The 27974-nt window shown below is 36.4% G+C and overlaps 1 protein-coding gene across 6 annotated transcripts in view; it reads left to right on the top strand.

Moving 5' to 3' along the window:
• Positions 1-27974, top strand: part of LOC150105318 (zinc finger protein castor homolog 1-like) — a 360761-nt gene that overhangs the window by 318221 nt on the left and 14566 nt on the right. For 5 of the 6 annotated variants that reach the window (XM_090394080.1, XM_090394082.1, XM_090394081.1 and 2 more), the window contains 5 exons: positions 119-465; positions 5202-5330; positions 10321-10441; positions 12808-12993; positions 20350-20661. In XM_090394080.1, the coding sequence (XP_090250206.1) occupies positions 119-465; positions 5202-5330; positions 10321-10441; positions 12808-12993; positions 20350-20661 (1095 nt within the window). The remainder of the gene's footprint in view (positions 1-118; positions 466-5201; positions 5331-10320; positions 10442-12807; positions 12994-20349; positions 20662-27974) is intronic. The other variant, XM_090394084.1, reaches the window with a different exon arrangement.

Here is a 27974-nt window from a genome sequence, read left to right as displayed (position 1 = left end):
AGTTGGTCAAATTTTGAATATTTTTGGTGTAATGAATATTAGTGTTATCAGATGTTGAAATAATAATTTGTAACATGACTCAAAAGGAAAATAAATATTTCATTTATTGTCTAAGCAGGCTTCTTCTGGTGACTCCTCTCCAAGTCCAGCTTCCAACTTCCTTCATCAGAGTCCTGTGCTGTTTCATAATCAAGACCCTTGTTGGCCAGATAACAGCCAACCAATCAGAGAACAGGCAATTTCATTATCTGAAAGTGGGAAAACAGTATCTAGCATTCCAGACAGCCAGCCATTTACACAGTTTAACCCTCTTCTTGGTGGAATATCCGTATCTCCATCATTTATTGAGAATGCAAATAATGCTTCAATTCCAGAAGATGATGACATGACAAAACCAGTTGACCTAAGTGCAGTGGAAGTTATGTGTGATAATCCTGAAGAGTTGTGGAAAAATTACCTCACCAGGTACATAATGATAATTAACATATGTAAAAGTACACATATAAAGAACGAAGTTATTTTAATTCTGTCATTGTATTAGTCTATAATTAACACAATCATCAAAGGAACAATACACTTTGTTAATATAATAGTTGATGGTGACCTTACATTTCTTTGTGTTTAATATTTATCCCATGAATGTTAAAGAAAAATGTCATAATCTTTATAAATGCTTTACATCTGAAGATGAGTCTGCTGGCATTGTTTTCCCTCCCAAAATATATACATACTTTCTGAGAACACACACAGCTATTATTTTCTCATACATCTCCATGAAGTCAATGACTCATTGCAGAACCATTTTTCATACACTATCATATTTCTTGAACTTATTCATCAATAAAGCACTCACAATTACCTCTGGCAACCCATCCACCAGACAAAAGAAAATTTAGTTCTTACATCCTTACATGACTTCCAGGGGTGATGTTTTGTTCTTTTGCTTCTTGGCATTTTTTTTTTAATATAACTCCCAATCTATGAAAGGTTGTAAACATATAGTACCTTAGGGAAGTTTTTCATGTATTGAAAAATAGTTTTCTGTATCAATCCTATAAAACTCCTTTAATAAATTATATATTTCTATAATATTCTGTCATCAACTTGCTTTGTGGCCCACAGACCATTCATCTGTCCTCTTACTGAGCATTTTATAGACTAAGAAGAAAGAAAAGATGTTTAAACCAAAATAAAAAGTATCTTAACCCTTTGTTTATATAACATAGAATTGGGAAATTCTGATGTAAGTGCATAGAGAATGGTATCTTTTTCATGTGCATTTGTAAAGAGAGCCAGGTAAATATAATACTATTAGGATCTGAAATAGATGTCTAACTCTTAAATTAAAAAATAACAATTTGTTAAATTTTGGGAACTGCACAATCATTTAGCATCATCCCATGGGATCCTGTGGTTATTATTAATAATTGTATGTTCAGCAATGCCAGATTTGTGACATTCTTTGGATTCAGTATATAGGACTGGGATGCCATTTGTTATTTTCCTAATGATATTAATTAGAAAAACTTATTTCAGCTAAGTCAAATTGCCATCTTTAGGGACAAAAATAAATTGATATGTGCATGTAGTTACTACATAGGGTATGTATGACTGAAGAAGAAACAACAAAGGTAGGTTTAAAGTCCTAAAATAGTGCCCCTCAATAGGTTGGGATGGGTGTCGTTCTGAAGTTCTCAGGATAAGTCTCTCCTAGATTTGAAGCAATTTTATACAGCCACCATATTTATTGAGGTTGGGGTAGTTCCTTAGGGCTGAGACAGATTCTGGGAAGAGTCTTTCATATTTGAATTTCCTTCTGTGGAGTAAGGTGGCCTTTTTTTCTTAGTATCTTATGACAGATGTCCAAGGCATGGTTGCCAAACCCTGAGTTGAGTGACTAGTGATGGACCAGATATAGTTTTGTGTTTGACAATTCTGATGTTTGCTGTCTTGCCATATTAAGGCAGCTTACAACTGCATAGCATCTGGAAAGTGAATAAGGGATGCCAGTTTTTTAAAAGGTGTGTAAGTGGTTATATCTTTTTAGAATTTTTGTCAGTTTTTCAGATGTGCCTTGATATATGTGAAGGTAATAGATTTGGTGTAGTCGTCTGGAAGCGGGGGGGGGGGTGCTTTTGGGATTTCAGTATTCTTTGGATTTGGTGGGGATTATAGCCACTGGCTAAGAAAGTGTTATCAGAATGATCCCATACTACTGGGATGCCTGTTGGAGAGTGAAAACAATAATCAGACCATGGAAAAATAGGTGTGTAAATCCTCGTTTCTTTGGTATTATTGCATAGATGGAGAAGATTGATTTGTAGAAAAGAAAATGTGAATAGCATCATCATCAACTTCCTGGTATGTACCCCCATGGGGTGTTTCAGGTCACTATGACAGCACTACATAATTAAGTTTACATTATTATTAATATCCTATCTACAATTTTCCTCCAAATCAGTCTATTGCTTTTGAGAACTTCAATACTGTCATATCTAACATTGTATGCTTCTGACTGAATCAATCCACCTAGACCTTGGTTAGCAAAATAGTTGTTTGATGGCAGGAAAGAGACATCAAACAACTATTTTGCTAACCTTTTCGCACCCATTTTATTTAAGTGGCTGTACCATCTTAGATTAGTTCTGCTGACACATTTTTGGATGCTAATATTGTCAAGTTCCTTTCTGATATCTTCATTTTTAATATGATTGTGCCATTGGTTTACTCCCCTAATTTTTCTTAGACCCCTCAAATCTGTAGTCTTTAGTCTTTGATCAAGTGCTTTATTTCTAACATGACTCTTCAGATCCATAACTTAAAACAGGTTTGAACACTGTCTTGTATACAGCTAATTTAGTTTCCGACTAATTTCTCTCTTATTCCATATGAATTTATTCAGTTGACTTCCTACCATACCAGCTTTGCTTATTCTGTTGTCTATTTCCATATTTAACCTGCCATCTTCACTAAAACTGTGCCTAAATAGCTGAAATATTTTACTTGTTCTCTAGGATCTCTATTCAGAATGCAGCTGAAGTTTTCTATGTTCTTGCCTGTTTTCACAGTTTTTGTCTTTTTATTACTGATTTTCAAACTATTTTGCCCAAATTTGTTACAGCTGTTATTCAGTTTAGTTCAAGAATCCTGGAGATTTACATTAGATGTGTTTAGGAGTACAACATTATCTGCATTTCTAATAACATGATCCATATAGATGATGAATAAGAGTGGAGATAATGTCTTACCCCTGATTTTACATCAAACCATCTTCCTGTATTTCCTTCAATTCTAGCTGACTAGTATGGAGCAGACTTATGAGAGTAATTTATGTTCTTTCTTGTGGTTATATCAGTTGCTTTAATATCATTTTTGTTCTAGGTATCAGAACTTTCCGCCCCCCCCCTGTAATTTGTATAATGTTCCATTTATTCCATATAATTGCAGTGTGTTTGGAAAAGCTTTTCTCTGGGCACCTTGTCATATGCCTTTTTCCTTTAATTATAGCTCAACTATTTGTCTTAAAGTGAAAATCTGATCTTGACAACCTCTATTGGGCCTTAACCCAGCTTGTTCCTCTTCCACAATCTTTCTCAACCTCTTTTCAAGTATGCTTGCATAAATCTTACCTGGAACACTTACAGAGAAATTTTTCTACTAATTCTCACATTCAGCTTTATTCCCTTTTCTATGCATGGGTACTATGAGAGCTCTGCTCCAATCATTGGGAATTTGAACTTCTCACCAGGCTCTCTAAATTATGCAGTATAGCCACTGCAAAACTTTTATACCTCCATATTAATTGATAAATTAAAGTATTCAAAGTTATCCTGCAATTATTTGCATTGGACCAATTAAGATGAGTGCTGATGTGCTGTGCACTCTTAAAACTTTCATACATCGATAAAAAATGCAATCCTATGGTCAAATTGACATGGATTTTGTGGCAGGTTGCATAAGCCTCATGACAGCAGACCCAACCTAAATGGGCACGCAATGCCACTGGTTTGTATAGTCTATAATTTACCTCTAAAAGCTGTTTAACTTTATTTCTTTTTAAAACTTTTTTTAATCACTGTTCTTCTCAGTGTGATATCCTGCTTAGTACTGACTTCCAATAACAAATCCTCTTGTATCCTGAACCAGCATGTTGATATCACTATCAATAACGAGGCTTTTCTTATTACTCGTGTCTTCTTTCCACGTGAACATCTTTATGTTGAAACATGGTGTTAGTAATGATTAGTTTGTGTCCTGAGGAGAAGTTCAGTAAATCTCTTTAGTATAGCTTTATGGCCTTTTCATTCAATCCTGTGGGAAAAGAATTTTTTACTACAATATTGAAACCCAGAAAGGATTCTTAAGTGTAAGTGATCTCAGGGTTGTGACATGTGCAGTATGAGGAGAGATTGAGCCACTGTTGTCAATAATAGTATTTCTTAGTTGTTTTTTTAATATAGTTACACACATTCACCTATTTCATATCCTAATAGCATCATATTTACCTGGCACTCTGTTGATTACACGTGAAAAATATACCATTCTCCATGTGCATGCATTGTTGTTGTTGTTTGAATTTCCAAATTGTGTTTTGCTACACTAATGATGGTTTTTAGGAAACTTAACCTGGGCTCCTTACTTTTGCTTGCACTTTCTCTCACTATTAAATCCCATCTGTAGTTTTGCTGATGAGAGTACACACCATTTCTTTTCTTTGTTCCACATACTTTTACAAATTTGTTTATAAATTATGATGCTACAAGAAGAGCATTATGGACTGCATCCATTATCAAGAATATGTGCAGTCTGAACCTGCCAACCCTGCTTTGACTACTGATCATCAAATCAAAAGACAGTAAGTGGCAGTTTCTTCACCTTCTTTCTTTCTTGTGGTAACAAAACTTTAAAAAAAATGACTCCATGTCCTGTATTTGGGAAGTGATAATCTGTATAATGAACATTTAAATTTTTTTCATGCTTCCATAGAGGTCCTGTGATGATAATAAATATTTAGTGTATTTATCTAGAGTACCTAGCAAATCTAGTTATGCTGGTTGATATACTAGTGAAATATTTAGTAAAATTTACACAGTATTTGTAATAGTGATGTCTCCTAATTTTTCAGAATATTTTCATTATGTGTCAGACACCTCAAGAGATAGAACCATAGTAAATTTCATTTATGTTATTTTTCCTTGCAGGCATAGCAGCAGTGATCCCTGTCAACCTCCCTGTGAATTCCAGCACATTGATCATTTTCATTGCAATTTCTCTAGTTGCAGTATGACATTTACTCCCAAAGATCTTTGTGGTATCATTGAGCATGCTCGGTATGTGATTACTAAAACATATTATCATACTTTTCACATAAATCCAAATTCTCATAAAATATAATTGCATACTTGATTGACCAAATGATTATCAGACATAGAGAAAGGTTTTCAGAAGAGAGCAGAACTAATGATAATGGTAAGTACCTGCTGGATTTCTGCAGTTCAGGATATGGACCAGTTATTACTAATTCATGTTCCAACAATGTGCACAAGTTCACATGGAGAAAATACTCATTGACCATGTTATTGTCGACAGTGATCTTTTCCCGCTGGTTCAGGACACAAGAATATACAGTTGCCATACTGTCAGGTTATTTAAATCATCCTGCGAGCTCTCTACCCAACTTTGCATCATCAGCAAACAACTGAATATCTCCCTTCAAATTACTTCCTGTATCATTTAATGTACAAATTAAATAGCAGGGGGTGCTTAAGGGTCAAAGCTGTATAACTGAGAGGAGACTGCCACATAGCCTTTAAAGGAATGCAGAGAACCGACCAGGGCTTCTGACCTAATGTCCAATCCTCACCTTCTCGTGGTGCACCCTGTTGGGTATCTACTTGGATACTGAACGGACGAGATGGGCTGGCAATTTGGGATTTAGCCGACCAAATTGTATTCTTATTGGTTAAACCAAAATAAAAAATGATGGTACAACATGACAAAATTTCATGCCGGCTGGGGCATCGCCTGGTTAAACAAGGCCCCCGTTGTTTTCGCCAGGGAACCAGGGCGAACAGCGAAAAGTCAGCTACTGAAACAAATCTGAAAACAAACCCCAACTCAACATCACCAGAGTTAAAGATTGGTACTATCAACGTAAGAAGCCTGAATGGCAAAGAAATGGAGCAGCTAGCTGAGGAATTAGATAAGTACCATATCGACATTATAGGGGTGACTGAAACAAAAAAGACCAAAACTGGTGAGATCTTTCTGAGCAATAAATACAAAATGTTATATTCAGGCAATGGCAATCAAGGAAAAGAACGAGTAGCCATAGTATTCAACACAAAATACGATGGCTAATCTTCTTGAATGGCAGTCAGTCTCAAGTAGAGTAATGTGGGCAAATATGAGAATGGGAACTGGACAATGAGACTTATTTGTGCCTATGGTCCCACAGAAGGTTCTATTAATGTAGAAGTGAAGGAGTTTTTTTGAGGCTTTAGAAAAAGCAACTGACACAATGAAAAATGAAAAGTTGGTCCTTGTTGGGGATCTAAATAGCAGAGTAGGAAATGATTGTGAGACATACAAAAATATTTTGGGAAAATTTGGAGAAAAGAGCAAAGCTAATAATAATGGCAAATATCTGTTGGATTTCTGCTCAGGACATGGACTGGTTATTACTAACACCATGTTCCAACATAAAAATGTGCACAAATTCACATGGAGAGAAGAGGCTAGGAATAAGAAAAGTCTCATTGACTATGTTATTGTTGATAATGATGTTTTCTCCCTGGTGCAGGACACCAGAGTGTACAGAGGATTTGAAATTGGAAGTGATCACTATTTAGTCTTGAGCAGGATAAAATTGAATTTCATATTGAAAAGAATAACATGTAAGAAAGTTTTAAAGCGAATAAAAGTTGAGCAGCTCTCAGATGTGAACTGTAGACTAAAATACACAAAGATTATTGAAGAAAAAATGAAAGAGTTTGAGAACAGGAATCAAACCTTGGAGATTCAGTGGCAAACTCTCAAGAAAACATTGATTGATTCTGCCAGAGAGGCATGTGGTGAGGTTGTCTGTATCTCATCTCATCTTCTTTATACCCTCTTTTACCTTGCAGTGTCGAGGGTCCATTGATCATCGGACTTCAATCCGTTTACAGGATAAGGTGGTCAGCCCTATACCCCGGTATATTCTATGGCCTGTAGTGTTAAGTTCTCAAGGCCAGTTTTCCTGCTTTGCGGGATGAAAAACCCTGCTGTCCACGCCCAAGACTGGCTGAGGAAGATCCTTCAGCTCTTCACGTCACCGACGGGAATCGAACCTGGGACACTCCTTCCCCAGGCATATGGTTGCGAAGCGCAAAGCCACTAGGCTAACCGCGTGGACAGGGATAAAAAAATTAGAACTCCCTGGTGGACACAGGAAGTTAAAGAAGAAAGCATATCAAAAGTTCCTGGCAAATAAGTCAGCTTTTACTCTTACAGAATACAGAGACAAATGTAAGAAAGCTAAACAGTGTGTAAAACTAGCTAAACAAAAGTCATGGGAGGACTTTGGCAAGAATATAGAAAATAAATATCAAGAAGGTGGCAAAATATTCTGGAGGTTGTTGAAGAAGCTTAGGAATGGAGGAAAGAGTGCTGTAAAAGGAATTAGAGATGATAAAGGTGAAATGAAAACAGGAGAAAAAGATATCCTTGAAGTATGGAGTAATTACTTTGAAAAACTGCTAAATGAAACAATCAGTGATGACAGCACAGTGGTAAAAAACACTGACCAGGCATGCAGTCAGGAATACATATCCATACTTGAAGTAGAAAAAGCCATCAAAGGCTTGAAATGTGGAAAGGCAGCAGGAATAGATGATATTCGACCAGAAATGCTGAATGGTGGTATAAGAGTCTTACAGTGGCTGCACTGCATAGTTCAGAAAGCGTGGACAGAGGGACGAATTCCCGATGATTGGAGTAGAGCTCTCATAGTACCCATATATAAAAAGGGAAATAAAACTGAATGCGAGAATTACAGAGGTATTTCCCTACTGAGTGTTCCTGGCAAAATCTATGCAAGTATACTTGAGAAACGGTGGATAAGAATTGTGGAAGAAAAGTTTGGTGAAGAAAAAGCTGGATTCAGGCCAAACAGAGGCTGTCAGGATCAGATCTTCACTTTACGACAAATAGTTGAGAAAGCATGGGAATATAACAAAGATCTGTATTTAAGTTTTGTCGATTTGGAAAAGGCATATGACAAGGTGCCAAAAGAGAAGCTATTCAATATGCTGCAGTTATATGGTGTCAATGGGGCATTATATCAAGCAATACGTAAAACTCAAATAAAGACTAAGTCAGCAGTTAGAATTGAAGGAAGTACAGGAAGATGGTTTAATGTTAAATCTGGTGTGAGACAAGGATGTACATTATCCCCTCTGTTATTCGTTATATCTATATGGATCACATTATGAAGGAAAGTGGTATTAAACATGATATCAAAATTGGAGATGTTAATGTCAGTTCTTTGCTTTATGCGGAAGATGTTATACTTCTAAATAAATCTGCTACAAGTCTGCAAGATTCTCTGACTAAATTGAATAGCTGTTGTAATAGATATGGTATGAAGGTCAGCAATAAAAAGACAAAGACAATGAAATAGGCAGAATCATTGAAAATGTCAACTGTGTTGTGAATGGAGAACCTGTGGAACAAGTAAAACATTTCAGTTACTTAGGCACAATTTTTACTGAAGATGGTAAATTAAATATAGAAATAGACAACAGAATCAGCAAAGCTGGTATGGTGGGAAGTCAAGTGAATAAATTCATATGGAATAAGAGAGAAATTAGTCGGAACACTAAATTAGCTGTATACAACACAGTGTTCAAACCCGTTTTAACTTATGGATCTGAGAGCTGGGTCAGAAGTAAAACACTTGACCAAAGACTAGAGACCGCAGATATGAGAGTCCTGAGAAAGATTAGAGGCGTGAACAGATGGCATCAATGGCAATATCATATTAAAAATGAGGATATTAGGAAAGAACTTGACATTGTCAGCATCCAGGAATGCGTTAGCAGAGCTAATCTCAGGTGGTATGGTCACTTAAATAGAATGGGAGAGGAAAGATTAGCAAAACAAGTGTTCTCTGCCAGGTTGGCAGGAAAACGACCCAGAGGAAGACCAAGATATAGGTGGATTGATACGGTACAAAGTGCCTTAGACGATAGAAATATAAGATCTGATAATGTTGGAGTCTTGACAAGTAACAGACTGATTTGGAGGAAAATTGTAGATAGGAAGTTAGTAATGATGTAAATTTTTCATGTAGTACTGTCATATCCTGTACACCCCTTGAGGGTACATGGCAGGAATTTGATGATGATGCAAAAAATGTTGCTGTAGTGATACTAAAATAATCAGAATCATTGGAAAAAATAGTTAAGATAATGCCATTAACAATAATTTAACCTAAAGGTAAATATTAGATGGAAAAAACCCATCTAAAACCACATCTCATATTTAGCCTCATGAAGGAATGCTCTGTAAGACTTTAACTATTTGAAAGATTGTTAACTTTGTCACCAGATCACATGCTCTTTTAATTATGTATGTATTAGTACTCTCGATGATGTTACCAGGTGATGAAATATTGCAAGTAAATAATTTATTACTTACATAACACTGTGTCTCAGTTCCATTTTACTATTGTAATATAACATAAATATTGACAAAGAAAAGTTTGCAAACAGTTTGACTGCCTGTATAATCACCTAAACTTTCTAGTTCATAGTCAGTTTATTCAATTACACTACTGAAGTAATCAAGCATATCTTGGATTTGTTCCAGCTTTCAAATTCCCACAATGAGACCTTTGACTCCATGGATGTCAGATGTTAATAATAAAATGTATAATAGCATCCTATGAAAAAAAATTGCTGCGATCTGTCTGAAAAGAAAAAAATGACTCAAGAACATGTTGTCTTCTATCTAAAAACAGTCTTTCAGCCTGTTGGCTGAAGGATAGCATTTCCACTATTCAACAAACTATGGCTTACATGTTTCTGAAATTCGTTTTAGGTAATAGATGATTTTCATTGCCCAGTATGAGATCTCTGTCCTAATTATTGGAGCAGCTTGAAAAAAAATTCAGTGTGTGATCCTTGGCCTATGCACAATACTAAATATACTATAATTTGCTAACCTTTCTTAGGTTGGATTGACATTTAAAAAAAAAAAAGTCTCAGTCTTTAAGCTCCAAAGTGCTTATAAGTAGTAACTTTGTTTAATTATTTGTTTGTGTCATTCATTTTTCAGTAATCACAAGACTCAAGAACAAATAACACATGTTTACTATGTGAAAGTGGAAGCAGGAGGAGAGCAGTGTCCATGTGATTGTCTGTTACAGACCAAACAGAAACATTACCATTGTAAATGGGTAAGCATAATAAATTCTGATTTTGAGAACATTCTTTTTTTTTTTTACACAGTAAAAAATTCACTTTCTTTTAGATAATAGAATCAAACATTAGTGAAGATTTTGATGCATCATCTCAAATGTCAGAGTAGTATTCTAATGTTGTGTAAATTTTAAATTTATATAGATTATGAAAAGTATTGTCTTCAACATAAAAGCCAAGAAGGCTATGAATTTGCTATGTTTATACCAGGAAATAAGGGGAAGTGAGATTTTTCTGATGAGAAATCACACAGGACTGGGTTTAAGTGTCATTATAGTTCATAAGGCTGTCTTTTTTTCTCATTGAAGAGAGAAAGAGATATGAGTGTAAATCATTAGTTATGGGAGATGTTTGACCTTGAATTGTTAAATTAAGAGAAATGGAGTTCACAGCCAACTGTAAAGCTGTTGATAGGATTTCTTTGTCAGTGATGTTGATTAATCCATTACGGGCCAGCTATGGATTAAACAACAGTTTATTTTTTTGCTTTAACATGTGGAGAAGATTACCCTCATTAGCTTTTATGTCAACTGCATTCTTTAATAATTAATAAAATCTCTCCACTTCTTCCAAGGAAGAAGTGGAGGGATTTTATTAATTATTAAAGACCATAGAAACAAATGAGTTTCATGGTCAAATTTTCCCACATCACTCTGTTTGAAATTACCTACCAATGAAAAAGTTTGTTCTTGATTAGCATGCTACAACTTTCTCCCTATCCCATTCATATTCATTATTTGGCAGAATCTCACTGCTGTTGGTCTCCTTTGTCTTGGCACCTCCAATTATGTAGACTTCTGTACTTATTCCACTGGTTTGACTTCTTATGCGCCTGTCTTTGGTTCTGACGATGTTATGTTTAGTTTAGTTTCGTTCCAGCAAATGACTTTTACTCTGGTTTCCTGATGAAACAGTAGTAACCTTTTCATCACTTTATCCAGATGACATTTCATCATGTTGTGTACCATCATATAGTGTGGTCAGCTCTTTATTTATTAAGTATCCAGCTGGATACCTGCTAACAGGGTACAACATGTTAGAATGAGGATTGGACATCAGGTCAGAAGACCTGATGTGGATGTCTTTTTTTTCTAGCTTGACCCTTAAGTATTCCTTTTGTACTATACTATATAAAATTCAACATTAATTTTCACATGTAAAGAAATTATTTCTGTGTAATTATCCAAAATATTTGAAATAGGGATAAATGATGATATTCCTTATCTTAGAATAACTTTGTAATAATGACAGATTTTGGTTAAAAAGCTATGAATTCAAGTACTGTCTAAAATGTGAAGAAAATTTATAAGAACTTTTCTCAGCATTCCTTGTCCCTTCTCCTTTATAGCATCATACAGTTTGTGCAGGAGTGAAGCATAATATTCTGCATTCACAGTGGAAGTCAATTAAGAGAATTCCCTGGCAATCCCAAAAGATCATTGCCATGATCTTCTTGGTAGTGCTTCGCCCATGGTTTGCACCACTCCATGGATTCCCTTTTGGTAAGAGGATCATAATAAAGGACCATGGTTTCATCTCTGATTCCCTTGGCAAAGCTCTAAAAACCTGCGGGAACAGGTTACGTGACGCTCCTTCTGAATTGAAGAGAGAAGTCAGGGCACTCACCTTGCACTGCTCTTCGTCATGTGAAGCCTCTCATGAATGATGCGAAAGATGGTTGTTATGGAAAGCTCCAACCTTGCTGAGATTTCTTTGAGCAGTTCTTCCTCAACAAGAGAGACATTTTCCTCAGTCGTCACTTCCACAAGCCAACCATTACAAGGATCATCTTTGATGCGCTCTCTTCCTAGGTGAAATGGTTTAGCCCATTCCTTCACAGTGGAATACGAAGGAGAAGCTTCCCCATAAATGGTGCTATCTGTCACACACACAACAGTTTAAAATTGGTGTGAATTTTGTATGTCAGGCCAGAAACATTTGAAACCTTCCTTGTGTATATATATATATGCACAGGGGACATCCATAGAAGCTAAGACTGGTGTGAGGTGAATGAGTTCAAGGACCAGTATGAAAGGTTTTAACAACTGTATGGTGGTACTTGACAAATACTAAGTCACCATTGACTCTTTAAGTAAGATTAAAGTAAAAAGATTTTTTTAGCATGTCATTATGTGTCTACAAATAAAAATTTCAAAACTGATTATTGTAATTCTTCACACCTTTCCACACATTTAATAGTTTGGTATTACTTCGTATCACGAGCAGTGAATTTTGTGTTATTCTTTCTCTCTCTTTTTTTAATTTTCTGTTCTATGAATCTTTATAGTATTTCTTCTCTTAAATGTTATTAAGATGATTTATTTTAAAATTTTCTTTCCCAAAGGACAATTGCCAAGAGGTGATTACAGATAGTGACAATCCATTTAGAAGACTTGACCACTTCAAGATTCATCAGTATTCCCAGAAATTGGGTCTTTCAGGAGATCACAGTCCTTTAGTTATCACTTCTGCTGCTGATGGCTTATTTAAACGTAAACGAGGAAGACCACCCAAGAATCGAGTAATTGAGGTAAGCATACTTCTGCAATGTTGGTAGTACATAATAAATTCTGAATTTTAAATCATTCTAGTTATCTTCTCCTGTTCTCTTATTATTTCTGGATGGTAATGGCAAAAAAGATGATGAATTAAGAATAGTCAGTTGAATTGAAAATACAGACATAATAAGTTACTGAGGTTTTTTTTTGTACATTCATGTCTGTATTCTGCATGACCAAGTTGGACAACTTGCAGATATCCTTGCACATACTTTATAAGTTTGAACCATACCAACACATCTGACCACCTTTTACGGAGATGCCCTTCAAAGATGGAAAAGCCTAGATCATCGGTTCCCAACTGGTGGTATGCGCTGGGCTGTTCAGGGGTACACAAAAAATAATCACTAATTTTGTTCAGTGCCTATCTTAATGTAATTAAGATAGGCACTGAACAAAAGTGTCAGTATTTAAAAACAAGGGGTACACAAGTGGAAAAAGGTTGGTAACCACTGGCCTAGATCAATAACATACAGTGAAAGTGGTCTCACTTCCTGAAATACTCAAGGAGCCCCACATCTTATCAAGTCTCACCACAAACAAACAGGTTTTCTTCCCAGGATGGAGTTGGTGTAGTTGTTAGAAGTTGTGAGGGTCCACTATGACTCTCACAAATTCTAAACTTGTGAATCAGAGTGGACATTTTATTTCTAAACCTCACATGGTGCTATTCCCGATCACTAACAACCCTGGAATATCAGGAACCAAGTTGAATAGATGGATGCATTCAAAATCTGTGCTTTAGATTGATTATCATGCCAGAAATTACATCAAATTCTCTGAGGGCTTCAAGAACCAACACCTCTCAACTCTTCCAACATGCACAAGGCCTTTCTAATCCAAAGGACACAGCAAGAAGCTTCACTAGGCAATTCTTCATCATCTCAACAAACATCCATCCATTAAAAGTATCTGCCTTACTGAAGTAAAGCCATTAAACCCAATGCTACACACAATACAGAATGTGGCACGCCATCCTCTGACCCTTACTTTACTACACAAATTTTATTCAGAATTATCAGAGAATTGTCTCTTCTGCAACCAAAGTGGAACATCCTGTCATATCTACTTGGAGTGCCCTGTAACAGCAAACTGATTCAGGAACCTGTGGACCAGCTGCATTCAGAAGAATACTTCAGCCTTGTCCATGCACAGCCAAAAAACCACCCATTCTGCAACTATCACTGTGAAAGTAATGATATATGACTTTTATCTTCGATACACAAGAATAGGTGGTATGCCACCTTCACAGAAAGAAGTAAGGCAACCTGATCATTTGCCTGCATCTTTTATTACAAGTTGCAATGTTATCCATGAGCATCATCACAGTACAAACAACAACCTTGACTTCTTTCACCAATAGTTTTGCCTAACTAAGCATGGCAATCCAGTTACCAACATCATCCCCCCCCCCCACACAAGAAAAGATTAGTAGACTAGAACCACATAAAAAAGATCATAAAAATGACTTTCTTTTCCTTAGCGTGTATGTAAACTCTCTGCCTGAATGCAGAGCAGTCCTTGTCAATTAATGCCGGTTGATGTTTAGTACATACTATTGTTATTTTTAATAATAATAATAAAAAAGGTCCAAACTGGATGAGCACATGGTCATCATGATAATGCACATTAGTATCACCATTCCTGACTCTCTGTATTAGCTGTTCTTTACCAGTAAATAATTTCTACACTCTCCTTATATCAAAAGCATAATTTGAAATATGCAAATCTCTGATCATGTGATATCAATATTAAATATCAGTGGTTTGATAGTAAGAGATGTTTAAAAAATTACCATAATCTATTTTCTGATATTTACAGGCTACTATGAAAGGACTACATGATTAAGTTTACATTATTTCTAATCTTCTATCAATAATTTTCCTCTGAATTAGTCTATTACTTCTTAGCACTATGGTCTTCTACAGCACCTCTGAATGAATCAATCCACCTAGATCTTTTTTCTACCATCTTGGCATCAAGTTTTGTTTTAACTGACCATAACATCTTAGATTAGTCCTACTCATACATTCATTGTAGTATGAAATTTTTACATATGCTGTCATCAGTGTGTTTTGTATGATAAATTTGATTCTAATTCTCTGTGCATTTGCACAGTTCCTCCAAAATGGATTTATCAAGCTATATTGGCAGAGCTCCAGGCAGCACTGTTAACAAGGTAACAGACAGTTAACTTTTATAAAGGTTATGTTTTAATTATTTAATCTCCTGTGCACTTTATAATAATTAGCATCCTTCAAGAGATCACCATGCAGTTAATTATTTTTCTGGCCTTGTAAAAGTAATTGTTTTTCAGAATTCTAGTATAATGATCACTTGAAAACTTATTAAGCATACAAATGTTTGACTAGTTTCATGTACTGTCAGGAGCATGCTCATAAATGTGAAAAGCTAGAGATGTAAAACATCATAGTAAAGAATGAAAATTTAAAAATGTCGGAAAGAACACATAGATCTGGTTTAGCTTTTCACACATCCAAAAACCAGAAATGTCACATATTGAACATAACTGTTTTATCTGAAAACTTAAAGAAGCTTCCAAAATACTACGTGCTCTTGTTCAATGTAATAAGAACTAAGGCATGGTTTGGTTTGGTTTACATTCACAGGCTTCTGCTCCAATAAGAGTGTGTGTTGCCACAAAACTAGCCAAACATTCGTATGTTTGCATATTAAAAAAAAATGAGGTCATTATATTGTATTATTAAAATTATTAAAACACTTAAGGAATAGAACAACGTAGTTAAGAATATAAATTAAATTAAACTTTAATAAATATTTTCCGATATTTCGGCAATGTCACATTGCCATTTTCTAAAGGAACTTACAAAAAAGTTACGTGCACGTAGGCACTACAACACAGAAACTGGGAATGAAAAGATGAAGCTATTGTTCTCCTAACAGTCCTGAATGGTGCCCTCTAGCGTGCTAAGTAGGTGTTCTTGGTCGTTGGGCTGAAGGTCTGCAGATGTAGGCCTCCCAAATTTGGGGCAGTCGCACACACACACAAATTTGTTGAGGTTTGGAGAGTTTCTCAGGGCTAAGGCTGATTCCATAAAGAGTCTTTCAAATTTGTATTTGCTACGGTGTATCACTGTAGCTTTCTTCCACCGTATTCTGTGGCGTGTATCCAGAGCATAGTCCGCAAGCCCAGAATGACTGTATTTGTGAAAACGGATGTAGTCCTTGTGTTCCGAAATTCTGATATTCGCTGTCCTGCCTGTTTGGCCAAAGTAAGACAGTTTACAACTGCAAGGGACCTGGTAAACACCAGGTAGGTCTAGGGGAAGTGGTTGGTCTTTAGTGGAGCAGATAAGAGATGCCAATTTTCTGTAAGGTTTGTAACAGGAGGTCTTTTCCGAGGTGCCTCGGATGTAGGGAATGGTGATGGATTTAGAGTAATCCTTGTTGTGGGGGGGGGGGGATCTGTGGTTTGTAGGTTCTAATATTTTTTGGATTTTTTTTCAGGGGGGGGGTAGCCATTGGCTGAGAAAGTGTTGAGGATGTGATTTAGTTCAGTGTTTAGGGCCAAGTCGTTTGAACAGATTAGTTTAGCCTTGTTGTATAGTGTTTTCACTACTCCATATTGTTGTGAGAGGGGGGGGGGAATTGTTGGTGAATGTATCTGCCTGTATGGGTGGGTTTTCTGTAAACTGAGAAAACCAAGGATCCATTAGGCTGGCGGGTGACTAGTGTGTCTAGGAAAGGGAGGCTGTTGTTTTCCTCTTTTTCCAGAGTGAATTTGATTCTGGGGTGTTGGTTGTTTAAGTTTCAGAGCCATGTGGCCAAATAGCGAACACATCATCAACGTAGCGAAGCCATATGGTTGGTTTTTGTGGGGCAGAGGCTAAGGCTTTTTCTTCAAAGGTCCCCATAAAGAAATTGGCCAAGAGTGGGGAACCCATGGCTGTCCCCTCTATTTGTTTGTAGAATTTTCCCTGCCAAATGAAATAGCCTGAGTTCATTGTGAACTGAAATAAGGCTGAGATGTCGGGAGAAAATTTAGCTTGGATTAGCTCTAAAGTTTCCTTGAGTGGGACATTTGTAAATAAAGAGGACACATCAAAGCTGACCATTATGTCAGTATGTTGGAGTGTAAGGTTTTCTATGCTGGCTTTGAAATGGACTGAGTTTTTTATGTGTGATGGTGTGTTGCCAGTATAGTGTGTGAGCTCTTTGGCCAAATGTTTAGCTAATTTGTATGTGGGGGAATCAATGCCATCCACTATGGGACGTAATGGCACATTTTCTTTGTGTATTTTTGGGAGTCCGTAAATAGATATTGCAGTTTTAAAAATGTCTTTACAACCTTGGAAATCTAAAACATTCATTTATAAATCTGTCAGTTTGATAACGAATACATTGTATACACTATATCTCACAAAGTCCATCCCTCAAATTAAACTCGCTGAGCAAGTATGCCTTGGCTACCATTTTTCCATTGATGGAAATTAATAAGGCTGACAGAACAGCTCAAAGGATCAATTGGAAGGACAAAGTGACAAGTTCAGATAATGAAGTTAATCCATGTTTATGAGGATTTGATACCACATCTAGACTACTGTTTGCAGATTTAATCACCTTGGTTTCTTTGCTGTGAGGAAGAATTTGGTGACCAAGACATTGACAATTATGTGGAGTACACATAAAACAGAATACATTAGAGAGAAAAGAACAAGAGACCACTTCTGGAATTTGTGTAAGGCTGTGATGATCAGTAAAGAAATGGAGATTAGATTTTTTTTTTGCTTGATTGAGTTTAAGGAAAGGTATGATTGGGATTGTGTGTGCCTCTCGAGATTAGTCTTCAGTACTATAACTTCATGGGTACCTATGAAGATACCCAGTTAATAATATAGATTGAGTTTAAGGAAAGGTATGATTGGGATTGTGTGCGCCTCTCGAGATTAGTCTTCGGTACTATAACTTCATGGGTACCTATGAAGATACCCAGTTAATAAAATACTTTTGTACCTAAACTAATTACAAGCCAAAAATATTGTTACAATACACTTTCCTGTGAAGGCATAGGTAGAAATTTATTTACATTCCTTTTATACAGTAAATATTCACTATAGAAAACTGTTTCAAGCTCAGAACCATTAGGGTAATATACTGAGTTTCCTAACAAATGATGAGAAATGTACAATTTCTCATCATTTCAGAGAGCAGAAGACAAAGGATTGGCTGAAACGTAACATAAAGGACCCAAAACTGAAATAATAACATAACTAGAAAAGTATGGAAATGATAAAAATGTAGAATTAATGCTTAATTTTCAAAATCATGTAAATTAATTTAAAAAATTCTAAACAGAATAATTTTTTGATCTTATGGATAAAGAATATTTTAAAATTTCTTTCATTTAATAACTGGTCTAATTCTATTTCTTTATATGCTATTCCTCTTACATTCCAGTTTGCTATGTGTATTATATTTTGTCGTTTCCCATAGATTCAATCCAATTATCTTTTTCTGTCAGCTTACAAGTATGGTTATGTTCTCCATGTCAGGGGACTAGCCTGACGATGGAATAGTTCAGTGGTAGGGCTGCTACCTTAAGGCTTCTGAACTCGCCTTCTTCCGAATTTAAACCCATAGGAGGAATAGGGTAGATTATAGAAGAAATATAGTAAGGTTTATAGAGAGGACATAGTTGTAAGGCCAGAAATGAAAAGACCCCATGGCCCTCGAGTACTCTAATAGCACAAGGGTCATAAAGTAAGAAGAGTTGGCTGATAAGGCCTTATAGGAAAGATTAAAGTAAGTGGGTCTTCCTCAAAGTAGAAGAAGGAGAGGATAGATCCAGCTAGGGGTCCATGGGAGTGCCACTTCCCTTACAATCAAGATGATTGCCCCTTATGGCCCTGTTGGTCCACGAGTCCTTATTCAGTATATTCGGACCACCCCACCATATATATATACACACACACACGGTGGGCTCCCCTATCCGCCACCCAGGGGACGTGCTCTCTAGGGGTTACAGGGTCCCCTTAAAGTACAAGCCATTAGGAAAAAGAAAACCAGGACGTCCTCTTAAACGATGACTTCTAAGGCCGGAACAGGCCATACTAGGCCTAAATCCTTGATACGTATGATGATCATGGATAAAGAATCTCATCATCTCTTTTGTGTTAGGCTCAATGGTCTATTACAGTGATAATCTTTCAAACATGAAATGAGCTGTTACCTACACAAACTTCAGATTAAAGAAATACTGTTTATTGTGCCATATTTCTTTAATTTACAGTTCATGCCAACAATCCTATTAGGAAGATGACTTGTTCACACCAGCTGTACCTGCTGAAATGGCAGCAGGTATTTTTGATTTTATGTTAGGTTCCTGCCATTTCTCCTTTCAATTCCCATCAAACAATCTCCCCCCCTTTAGTTTATTTTGGTAATCATTGTGCTATAACAAACTGTTTCTCTAGTCCCTAGGGCAGTGGTTCCCAACCTTTTTTCACTTACATATCCCTTTTAAACCCATTTCTATGAATTGTACTCCTTGTTTTTAAAAACTGACACTTTTGTTCAGTTACCTATCTTAATGTAAAATAGTTTACTTTGTTTTTCCACCATTACTGATTATTTGTTGTGTACCCCTGAACGGTCCAGCACATACCCCTGGTTGGGAACCGATGCCCTAGGAGTTTGCTATAGCATGTGTCTACTCTACCAAGAAATGAAGTCCCTCGGATATGTAACTTTAATTTCTTAGCTTTCAAATGTTTCTGCGCACGTCCTAGAACCTGTGCAGAATCATTTGGTAGATTTAACTCTGATTCTGTTTTGTAGTAATTTAAGTGATGTAGTTTACTCTGAGTTTCAAGCTGGTAACAGTCACTCTCACTGTTTGAATCTACTTGTCTGCAACTATCTTGATTCCTTAGTCTTTGATTTTGCCCAAGAGACATGGGACTAATCTCTCTTATGGTAGCAGAAGATTTGGAGTTGACTCTCTCTATATCAAACTTTGAGACCGCAGGAAAAGTTTATGGTGAATTTCTAAATGAAATCCATTCCTAACCTGAGAGGTATATTTTTCTGCTATATGTGTGGTGCTAAAACACAAAGTCCGTCTCTATTAAGAATTTGAGGTGGAAAAAGTGATGCTATTGAAACCGTACTTTGTTTAAAAATTTCTATTGTTTAACTAAAATTAGCACTCTAAATTTGACATTTAATATAGAAGCAAATGATTATAAATCCTGCAATTCAATGTTTATTTTTAAAACTTGAATAATATAAAAGGTATATCGTGTTTCTGATTAAAATTTTTAACCAATGTGTATATTGCCTTTTAGTTTCCAGTGTCATCATCATCAGCTCATTATCCTCCAGCCATATACACCAGCTTCAAGTTACCCAAACCTGTAGATCTTCCTCAAGGTTTCACTGGAACATTTTGTCCTTTCACTTCACCTTATAGTCCTGTGCCAATTATTGCCACTCCTACAACTGTAGTAAATTCCATCTCATCTGGTATGCCTCAGTTGATTCCTCTAAGTGCTGTGACCTCATTTTCTGTTGCAAATAATTCTGATTCAGTACCCAAACTAGATCTGGAAGTTATCCCGCCTACATTACAAGAAACAAAACCGCAAATCAAATTAGAGGTAAGCAGTACAAGTTTAAAATCTTAACACATCAAAAACAGTTGAACTGTTATAGATTTATTTTATATTTATTGCAAAAGTAGACATTCGTTATTTTGGTATTCACAGATGAACACACAAGAAAAAACAGAACAAAACTGCACACTCTTTGAAATACCGTTTTTCAAAGCATGTGTCTACTATGTTTGAACAAAAATACTACAAAATAACATATGGATCCAAATCATACAGACAACACTTGTGTGTGTGTTTTTTATAAATCAGAATACACTGTTTATCCATCTTTGGTCACAATCATATGTGCCACTTTTCTGGATTGACTTCTTTAAATTAAAACTCAATCTTAGCCTAGTTCTCACAAAAGGGGAAAAAAAAAAAACTTTTTTGCCTCTGTGCTCATTTTTGATAATACCCAAATCCCCAGGACAAGACATTTTTAATTTCTCTTCTTGGAATACATTTAATCTCTACCATTTCTTTCCAGGTAGAACTCAATGGACACCATAGTGTAGGGATGAAACTCACTTTAATAAATGTAGTGCCTCCTTTCACTGTGATGGGGGCATACTTTCCAAGCATATGCTATTGATCAGTGGCAATTTTGGACCATTCTTCCTATACACACGTGATGAGGTCTTGGACTGTTGTGGGGCAGATATCCCTTGACCTCACCCAATGCTCCAGTTGAATAGGCTTGAGATCAGGGCTCTGTGGAGGCCAGTCAAGTGTAGTGATGTTCATGTCCACAAACTGCTCAGTTACAGCAGCAGCCTTATGGCATTGGTGCATTGTCTCTTGCTGAAAGAGACTATGGTCAGTTCCATAAAACACGAATCATTGCATTGCCCTGAATGTTCAGATACCTCTCGGAGTTCACTGTTCATGGCACTACAAACAGAGGTCTGAGGCTAAACCATACCATAAACTCTGAATTTCATATTGGAGTTACACTCTTGGGTAAGAGACATTCACTGGGCATCAGCCACACTTTTCCAAGCTTCCATGTTGCACTGTACATGCTCTTTGCACATTGGTTTGGGTAATGTAGGATTTGCATATTGCAGTCCTACCATGGAAATTCACTGTGAGCCTCCAGTCTGATTGTTTTTGTGCAGATTCGTATATTCCAGTCGATGTCTTGAACTCCACATTCAGTGTGTTGTTGGCCGAGAAATGGCGGTTTTACTATCCTTCGTAGCATCCTACGGTCACATTTAGTGAGTTCGTTCACTGTGAATAGCACTTGCAGTTGATTCCCTGTGTTTCCATCTTGGTATGGCCCAATTTGTTGAAAAGATAGGATGCCATGTTGCGGGCCTATCACAATGCCTCTTTCAAACTCCATCAGTTCCCGTCTCGCAGCCATTTCACCTGGATACAGTTGCACTGTCTTGAGGGCATCATATTCCTACAATTTATACCGGCTACAAACACATGATTCATTACATGGCACAATGTATCCTGCTCAACAAGGTGCTTGTTGACTTCTTTTCAAGCAGTGCATATCACAAGTATTGCTTCCTTCGAATCCAAAAAAAACTAGGTTTTTAATCTTTCATTCGGATGTTACTTTATGCCTGAGCAAACAAACAGCACTATGCAAATCTATTCAACTATAGAATACTGTTTTCACATCTGGGATAGTATCCACCAAAGCTCCTTAAAATTTCATGTCACATTGTAGAGGAAAGAAGAGAAGTTAAGTTTCATTAATTACACTTCTCTTGCAGAGCACTCAATTTCTGCTGCATGCATTTTTTACGGATACTTCCATAAATCATTCTTGCATTAATCAGCCATTACTCATTTCCAGACTTTAGGATAAACATCTATCTACTGCTATCCTTTTAACCAAATTCCCTTTTGTACATATGTTCTCAGAACTGCAGTTCCACAGGTATTTGAAACTTTGTATTGATCAACAAGATTCTTCCCCCCCCCCCCACTTCTGCAAATGATGTTAGAGTAATATCGGTTGAATAACAATCTGTATTTAAGATCACAAAAAATAAAATAAGACTTCTTCCCCCCCCCCCCCAACCACTTGAAGTATATATTATGTTTGTTTATGTTAGAATAAAATATGACTAAGCTAGTTGTATATAGGAAGTACTTGTGTTTGCATGCCATAATAAAGTTAATATTAGAAATGCTCTCAATGCAAGTATGAAATTTTCAAGTTATAAGAAAAATATGCCCAGCTATATATATTAGAACAGGATGAGGCAACAACTTTTTGCACTTCAGCTGATATGTGACCACCCTGTTTCATGGAGATATCTATATGGTTGCAATGGTCTCATTAGTATCTCTCTGAACACTTTGAGGTCTTGCACCAAGACTCAGCTACTTCTTGATCATCTTAGGACTGAGTGGATTCCTCTTTTGGATAAGAGGAAAAGGTTCCAGCCATTCAGAAAAGGATTTTCATAAAATTCGAAACCAGTAATTATATTTCAAATACATCTCTAATCTTCTTAGGGATTTTTTTTTTGATTTAGAAAAATATTTCCTTTTTTATGGCTTCCTTTCACAAGTTATATATTCCTGTTTGCTTATTTTTTGCAGTAAATGATAACTAAATAGTCTGCTTTTTTTTAATCTAAACACTAACTATTAAATAGGAATATAAGTATCTTAGCAATAGTTCTGTTGACAGCATTTGTATTTTTCAGTTTTTTAATGCTTAGTAGAAATAAAGTAATTTCTGTTATATCTAAAGTAAATGCTTACTGATTAGGTGACTGTTTTACTTTATTTAGGGTTTTTATGTGTATATATATATATATAGTGAGTGTCAACATGGATTTATTAACAGGCACTCTGATTTTAGTAAATTAATAATCTAATTGCTGCATTATATGTAGGCTCCTCCAGAGAGTATAAGGCCTCATTAAGGAAAGATCAAAGCTTTCACATAAGAGGCAGTTAATAATCTAATTAATGTTAGAGGTTTAATGGAATATTAACAGCACTGAGAAAGGATTAAAACTAATTTTAATACCTCCAATATTTTGTCTCCGTCACAGAGACATTTTCAGGGATTACAAAAACTTTTTGTAACAACACAAAGTGAAACTAAAGTCCTATCTAGGTGGTGCATCCTCTATGGGCATTTGCCGGTGGCCTGGGATGTAAAGAGGGATCTCTGATAATTAATATTTCTCAAATTTTGGGAAGTTTAATGCAACTGTATTTGTTTAAATTAGGTCGATTCCTGAGTGCAGATGCAAAGAATAGTCTTTCTTTTTTGAATTTACTATGGTGGAGCATGGTAGTTTTTTTCCAAGAGATCCTGTGGGATGTATCCAAAACATGGTCTGCAGGCCAGATTGACCATAATCATGTTTGCAGATGTAAGAACTGTGTTCTTCTAACCAGATGGATATTGACCTGCCTGTTTACAGGAACAAGGTACTCTATATACACTAGGCATTGAAAGAGGAGGGAGCTGGTCTTTAGTGGAGCGGATAAAGGTAGCAAGTTTACGGTGAGGCTTAAAAGCTGTATGGAGGTTGTTCTTTTTTAATGATCTGGCTATTTTTTCTGAAGTGCCACAGATGTAAGGAATGGTGATGACATTTCTGAAGTCCTTCTGAAGAGATGGATGGGGAATGGGGAAGCACTTGATTATTATTTTTTTAATTCTGTAGTCATTATAGCCATTGGAAAGGAAGGTGTTGTGTATGTGTTTGATTGAAAGGGCAGTTTTACTGGAACAAAGATTGTGGGCCCTATTGGTCAGAGTTTTAATAATGCCATATTGCTGGGAGAGTTTGTGAATGTATCTGCCTGTATGAGTAGGTTTTCTATATACAGAGAAAGAAAGAAAGGTTACCATTAGGAAGGCGTGTTACTAAGGTGACTGAGGAAGGAATCTAATGTGTCTGGGCCAAATAGAGAACACATCATCTACATATCTTAGCCAGATAAAAGGCTTTAGAGGGGAAGAGTCAAAGGCTCGTTTTTCAAAATTTTCCATGTAATAATTGGCAAGAGGGGGGGAACCCATGGCAGTTCCCTCTATCTGTTTGTAGATTTTGTTCTTCCAAGAGAAATAACCAGAGTTGATGACAAAGGAAAAGAACTCTTAAGATATCAGAAGGAAAAATGTTTTTTTAAGAGGTGTTAAGGTGTCAATTAGGGGAATATTTGTAAACAAAGAGATGATGTCAAAAGCTGACTAGTATATCTGTATTATTTAAAGTAAGATTTTTCAATTAAGTTTTTAAAATGGGTGGAGTTTTTTTTACATAAGATGCGGTAAGACCAGTGAGGGGGGAGGGTCAAAGAGTTAGCTAGCTGCTTTGATAATTTGTAGCATCTGGTCTTAGGGGAGAATTAGGTGTGTGGATTTTGGATAAACCGTATATCCGGGGGGGGGGGAGACGAGAACAAATGGTTTGAGTTTTTTTGCAATGTCAGGAGGCTAGGAAGAAACTTTTTTAAGTAGGTTTTTTAACTTGAGTTTTTGTGGGATTGTGTTCCAGTGGTATGTAGGTAGCATGATCACGGAGAATAATATCCATTTTCCGATTATATTTTGAGGCTTTGAGAACAACAGTGGCATTACCCTTATCAGCTCTGGTGATGACAATACTTTTTTCTTTCCATAATTTATTTGAGGGCAGAGAAGTGACTGGAAGATAAATTAACTTTAGGAGGTGAAGAACGGGAGAGAATGTTAGTTATGTCAAGTCTGATGTTATTGGCTGTTTCTGGAGCTAAGTGACAGATTCCGCGTTCAATGTTGTACATAATATCCAATACCGGAACTTCAATAGGTGCAGCGGGAAAATTGTGTCCGAAGCTTAGGGCACTAACGGCTTAGTCTTTTAGAAGATAGGTTGATTACTGTATGGAGCGGTTTAGATTTGCAAAGTTTATTGAACTTTTTGATGTGCTTATTTTTTATTTTCTTCAATTCTTTTTGAGATGCTAAGGAGAATAGACCAAAGTTCAGGATTGAGTATAGCAGAGAGCTCTGTCTTTAATGAGACAATGGCAGAGTATGTCGTAGCGAATTTTAGTAATCTGCTCTCGTGATAGTGCCAGACTAGCATGTTTGTATATATCCGGAGAGCTTTATTAGATTTAAATTTGGTTTTAAGCCTAACACAGTTAGGAATAACTCGAGTCCCGACATCTTTTTAAAAAGGCCATCCTTTGCCATCAACTCTGGTTATTTCTCTTGGAACAACAAAATCTACAAACAGATAGAGAGAACTGCCATGGGTTCCCCCCTCTCACCAGTTATTACATGGAAAATTTTGAAAAACGAGCCATCGACTCTTCCCCTTTAAAACCTTCTATCCGGCTGAGATATGTAGATGATGTGTTCTCTATTTAGCCTCATGGCCCAGACACATTAGATTCCTTCCTCAGTCACCTCAATAGTCTACATCCAAGAATCCAGTTTACGATGGAAAAGGAAAATAACAACAGTTTTCCCTTCCTAGACACCTTAGTAACACGCCTTCCTAATGGTAACCTTTCTTTCTTTCTCTGTATATAGAAAACCTACTCATACAGGCAGATACATTAACAAACTATCCCAGCAATATGGCATTATTAAAACCCTGACCAATAGGGCCCACAATCTTTGTTCCAGTAAAACTGCCCTTTCAACCAAACTCAAACACATACACAACACCTTCCTTTCCAATGGCTATAATGACTACAGAATTAAAAAAATAATAATCAAGTGCTTCCCCCATTCCCCGTCCATCACTTCAGAAGGACTTCAGAAATGTCATCACCATTCCTTACATCTGTGGCACTTCAGAAAAAATAGCCAGATCATTAAAAAAGAACAACCTCCATACAGCTTTTAAGCCCCACCGTAAACTTGCTACCTTTATCCGCTCCACTAAAGACCAGCTCCCTCCTCTTTCAGTGCCTGGTATATATAGAGCACCTTGTTCCTGTAAACAGGCAGGTCAGCATCCATCTGGTTAGAAGAACACAGTTCTTACATCTGCAAACATGATTATGGTCAATCTGGCCTGCAGACCATGTTTTGGATACATCCCACAGGATCTCCTGGAAAAAAACTACCATGCTCCACCATAGTAAATTCAAAAAAAGGAAGAATATTCTTTGAATCTGCATCTACACTCAGGAATCGACCTAATTTAAACAAATATGGTTGCATTAAACTTCCCAAAATTTGGGAAACTTTAATTATCAGAGATCCCTCTTTACATCCCAGGCCACCTGCAAATGCCCATAGAGGGTTCACCACCTAGATAGGACTTTAGTTTCACTTTGTATTGTATTTGTGTGTGTATTGTTATAAAAATTTTTGTAATCCCCGAAAATGTCTCTGTGACAGAGACGAAATATTGGAAGTATTAAAATTAGTTGTAATCCTTTCTCAGTGCTGTTAATATTCCATTAAACCTCTAACATGAATTCTTCACAGCACTTAAGCCTCAACACACGTATAATAATCTAATTGCTTTTTTATAATAAAGTGAGAGGAACAGTTGATGACTCTTTAAACTGATCCATTTTTTAGAATTACTTGAATAGCCACCAGTCTGATGATTGGTCACATATACTTACTAATGCTAAAAGCATCAGGAACAGGCAGTGAGTTCTCGGAATTGGTGAAACCTGTTTAACAGAAGAGGGTATCCTGAAAGGAAGAGAATGTGATGGATGTATAATGTATTCATGGCAGGACTGTTTGGTATTTAAATGGATTTAGTGTTCAGAATCTTGACAAAGACTGCTGAATAGAATGAAAAATGCTAAATATACTTCTGCAGAACAAACTGGATTAGGATAGTTAATATAAAGTGTAAGGGTAGTTGTGGGACTAAAGGTTACTACGTATGTATACTAATGCCAGAAACATTCAGAATGGGGGGGGGGATGATAGTAATAGTGAGACATGTCTGACAGAAGCTGATGTAATTATTGGGATAGTATTTTCGTGGAGGATAGGCAGAACAAAATAGGAGAGGAGTATTGCTGATGAACTGCAGCTAAAAAGCTCTGAACAAAACATATAATCAGTTGCTGCTGTAGGCCAGTTAGATGGCATGCATTGGCAAATAAGTTCAGTGAGTAGAAAGCAAGTAATTGGTATGGAGGACATGGATTGGAAGGAGAAAAACATTGAATTTTTGCTGTTACCAAGAAATAATTACATAGCACAGCATATGATGTAATGTACCAGAGGTTTAAGAGTGCTAAATCTAGTAATTACATCATAGGATTTATCACTTACACTGTTTTGAATTGGGAAGGGGGAAGGTGACAATATGAAAGCTTTGATCTCCTTAATGAGGCCTTGTACTCTTCTG

The sequence above is a fragment of the Typopeltis vanoorti genome, chromosome 6 (assembly GCF_054136105.1).
Source record: "Typopeltis vanoorti isolate ZY-2024b chromosome 6, IOZ_Tvanoo_1.0, whole genome shotgun sequence".
NCBI classification, from domain to species: domain Eukaryota; kingdom Metazoa; phylum Arthropoda; class Arachnida; order Uropygi; family Thelyphonidae; genus Typopeltis; species Typopeltis vanoorti.
This window is presented reverse-complemented; position numbering and strand designations above follow the sequence as displayed.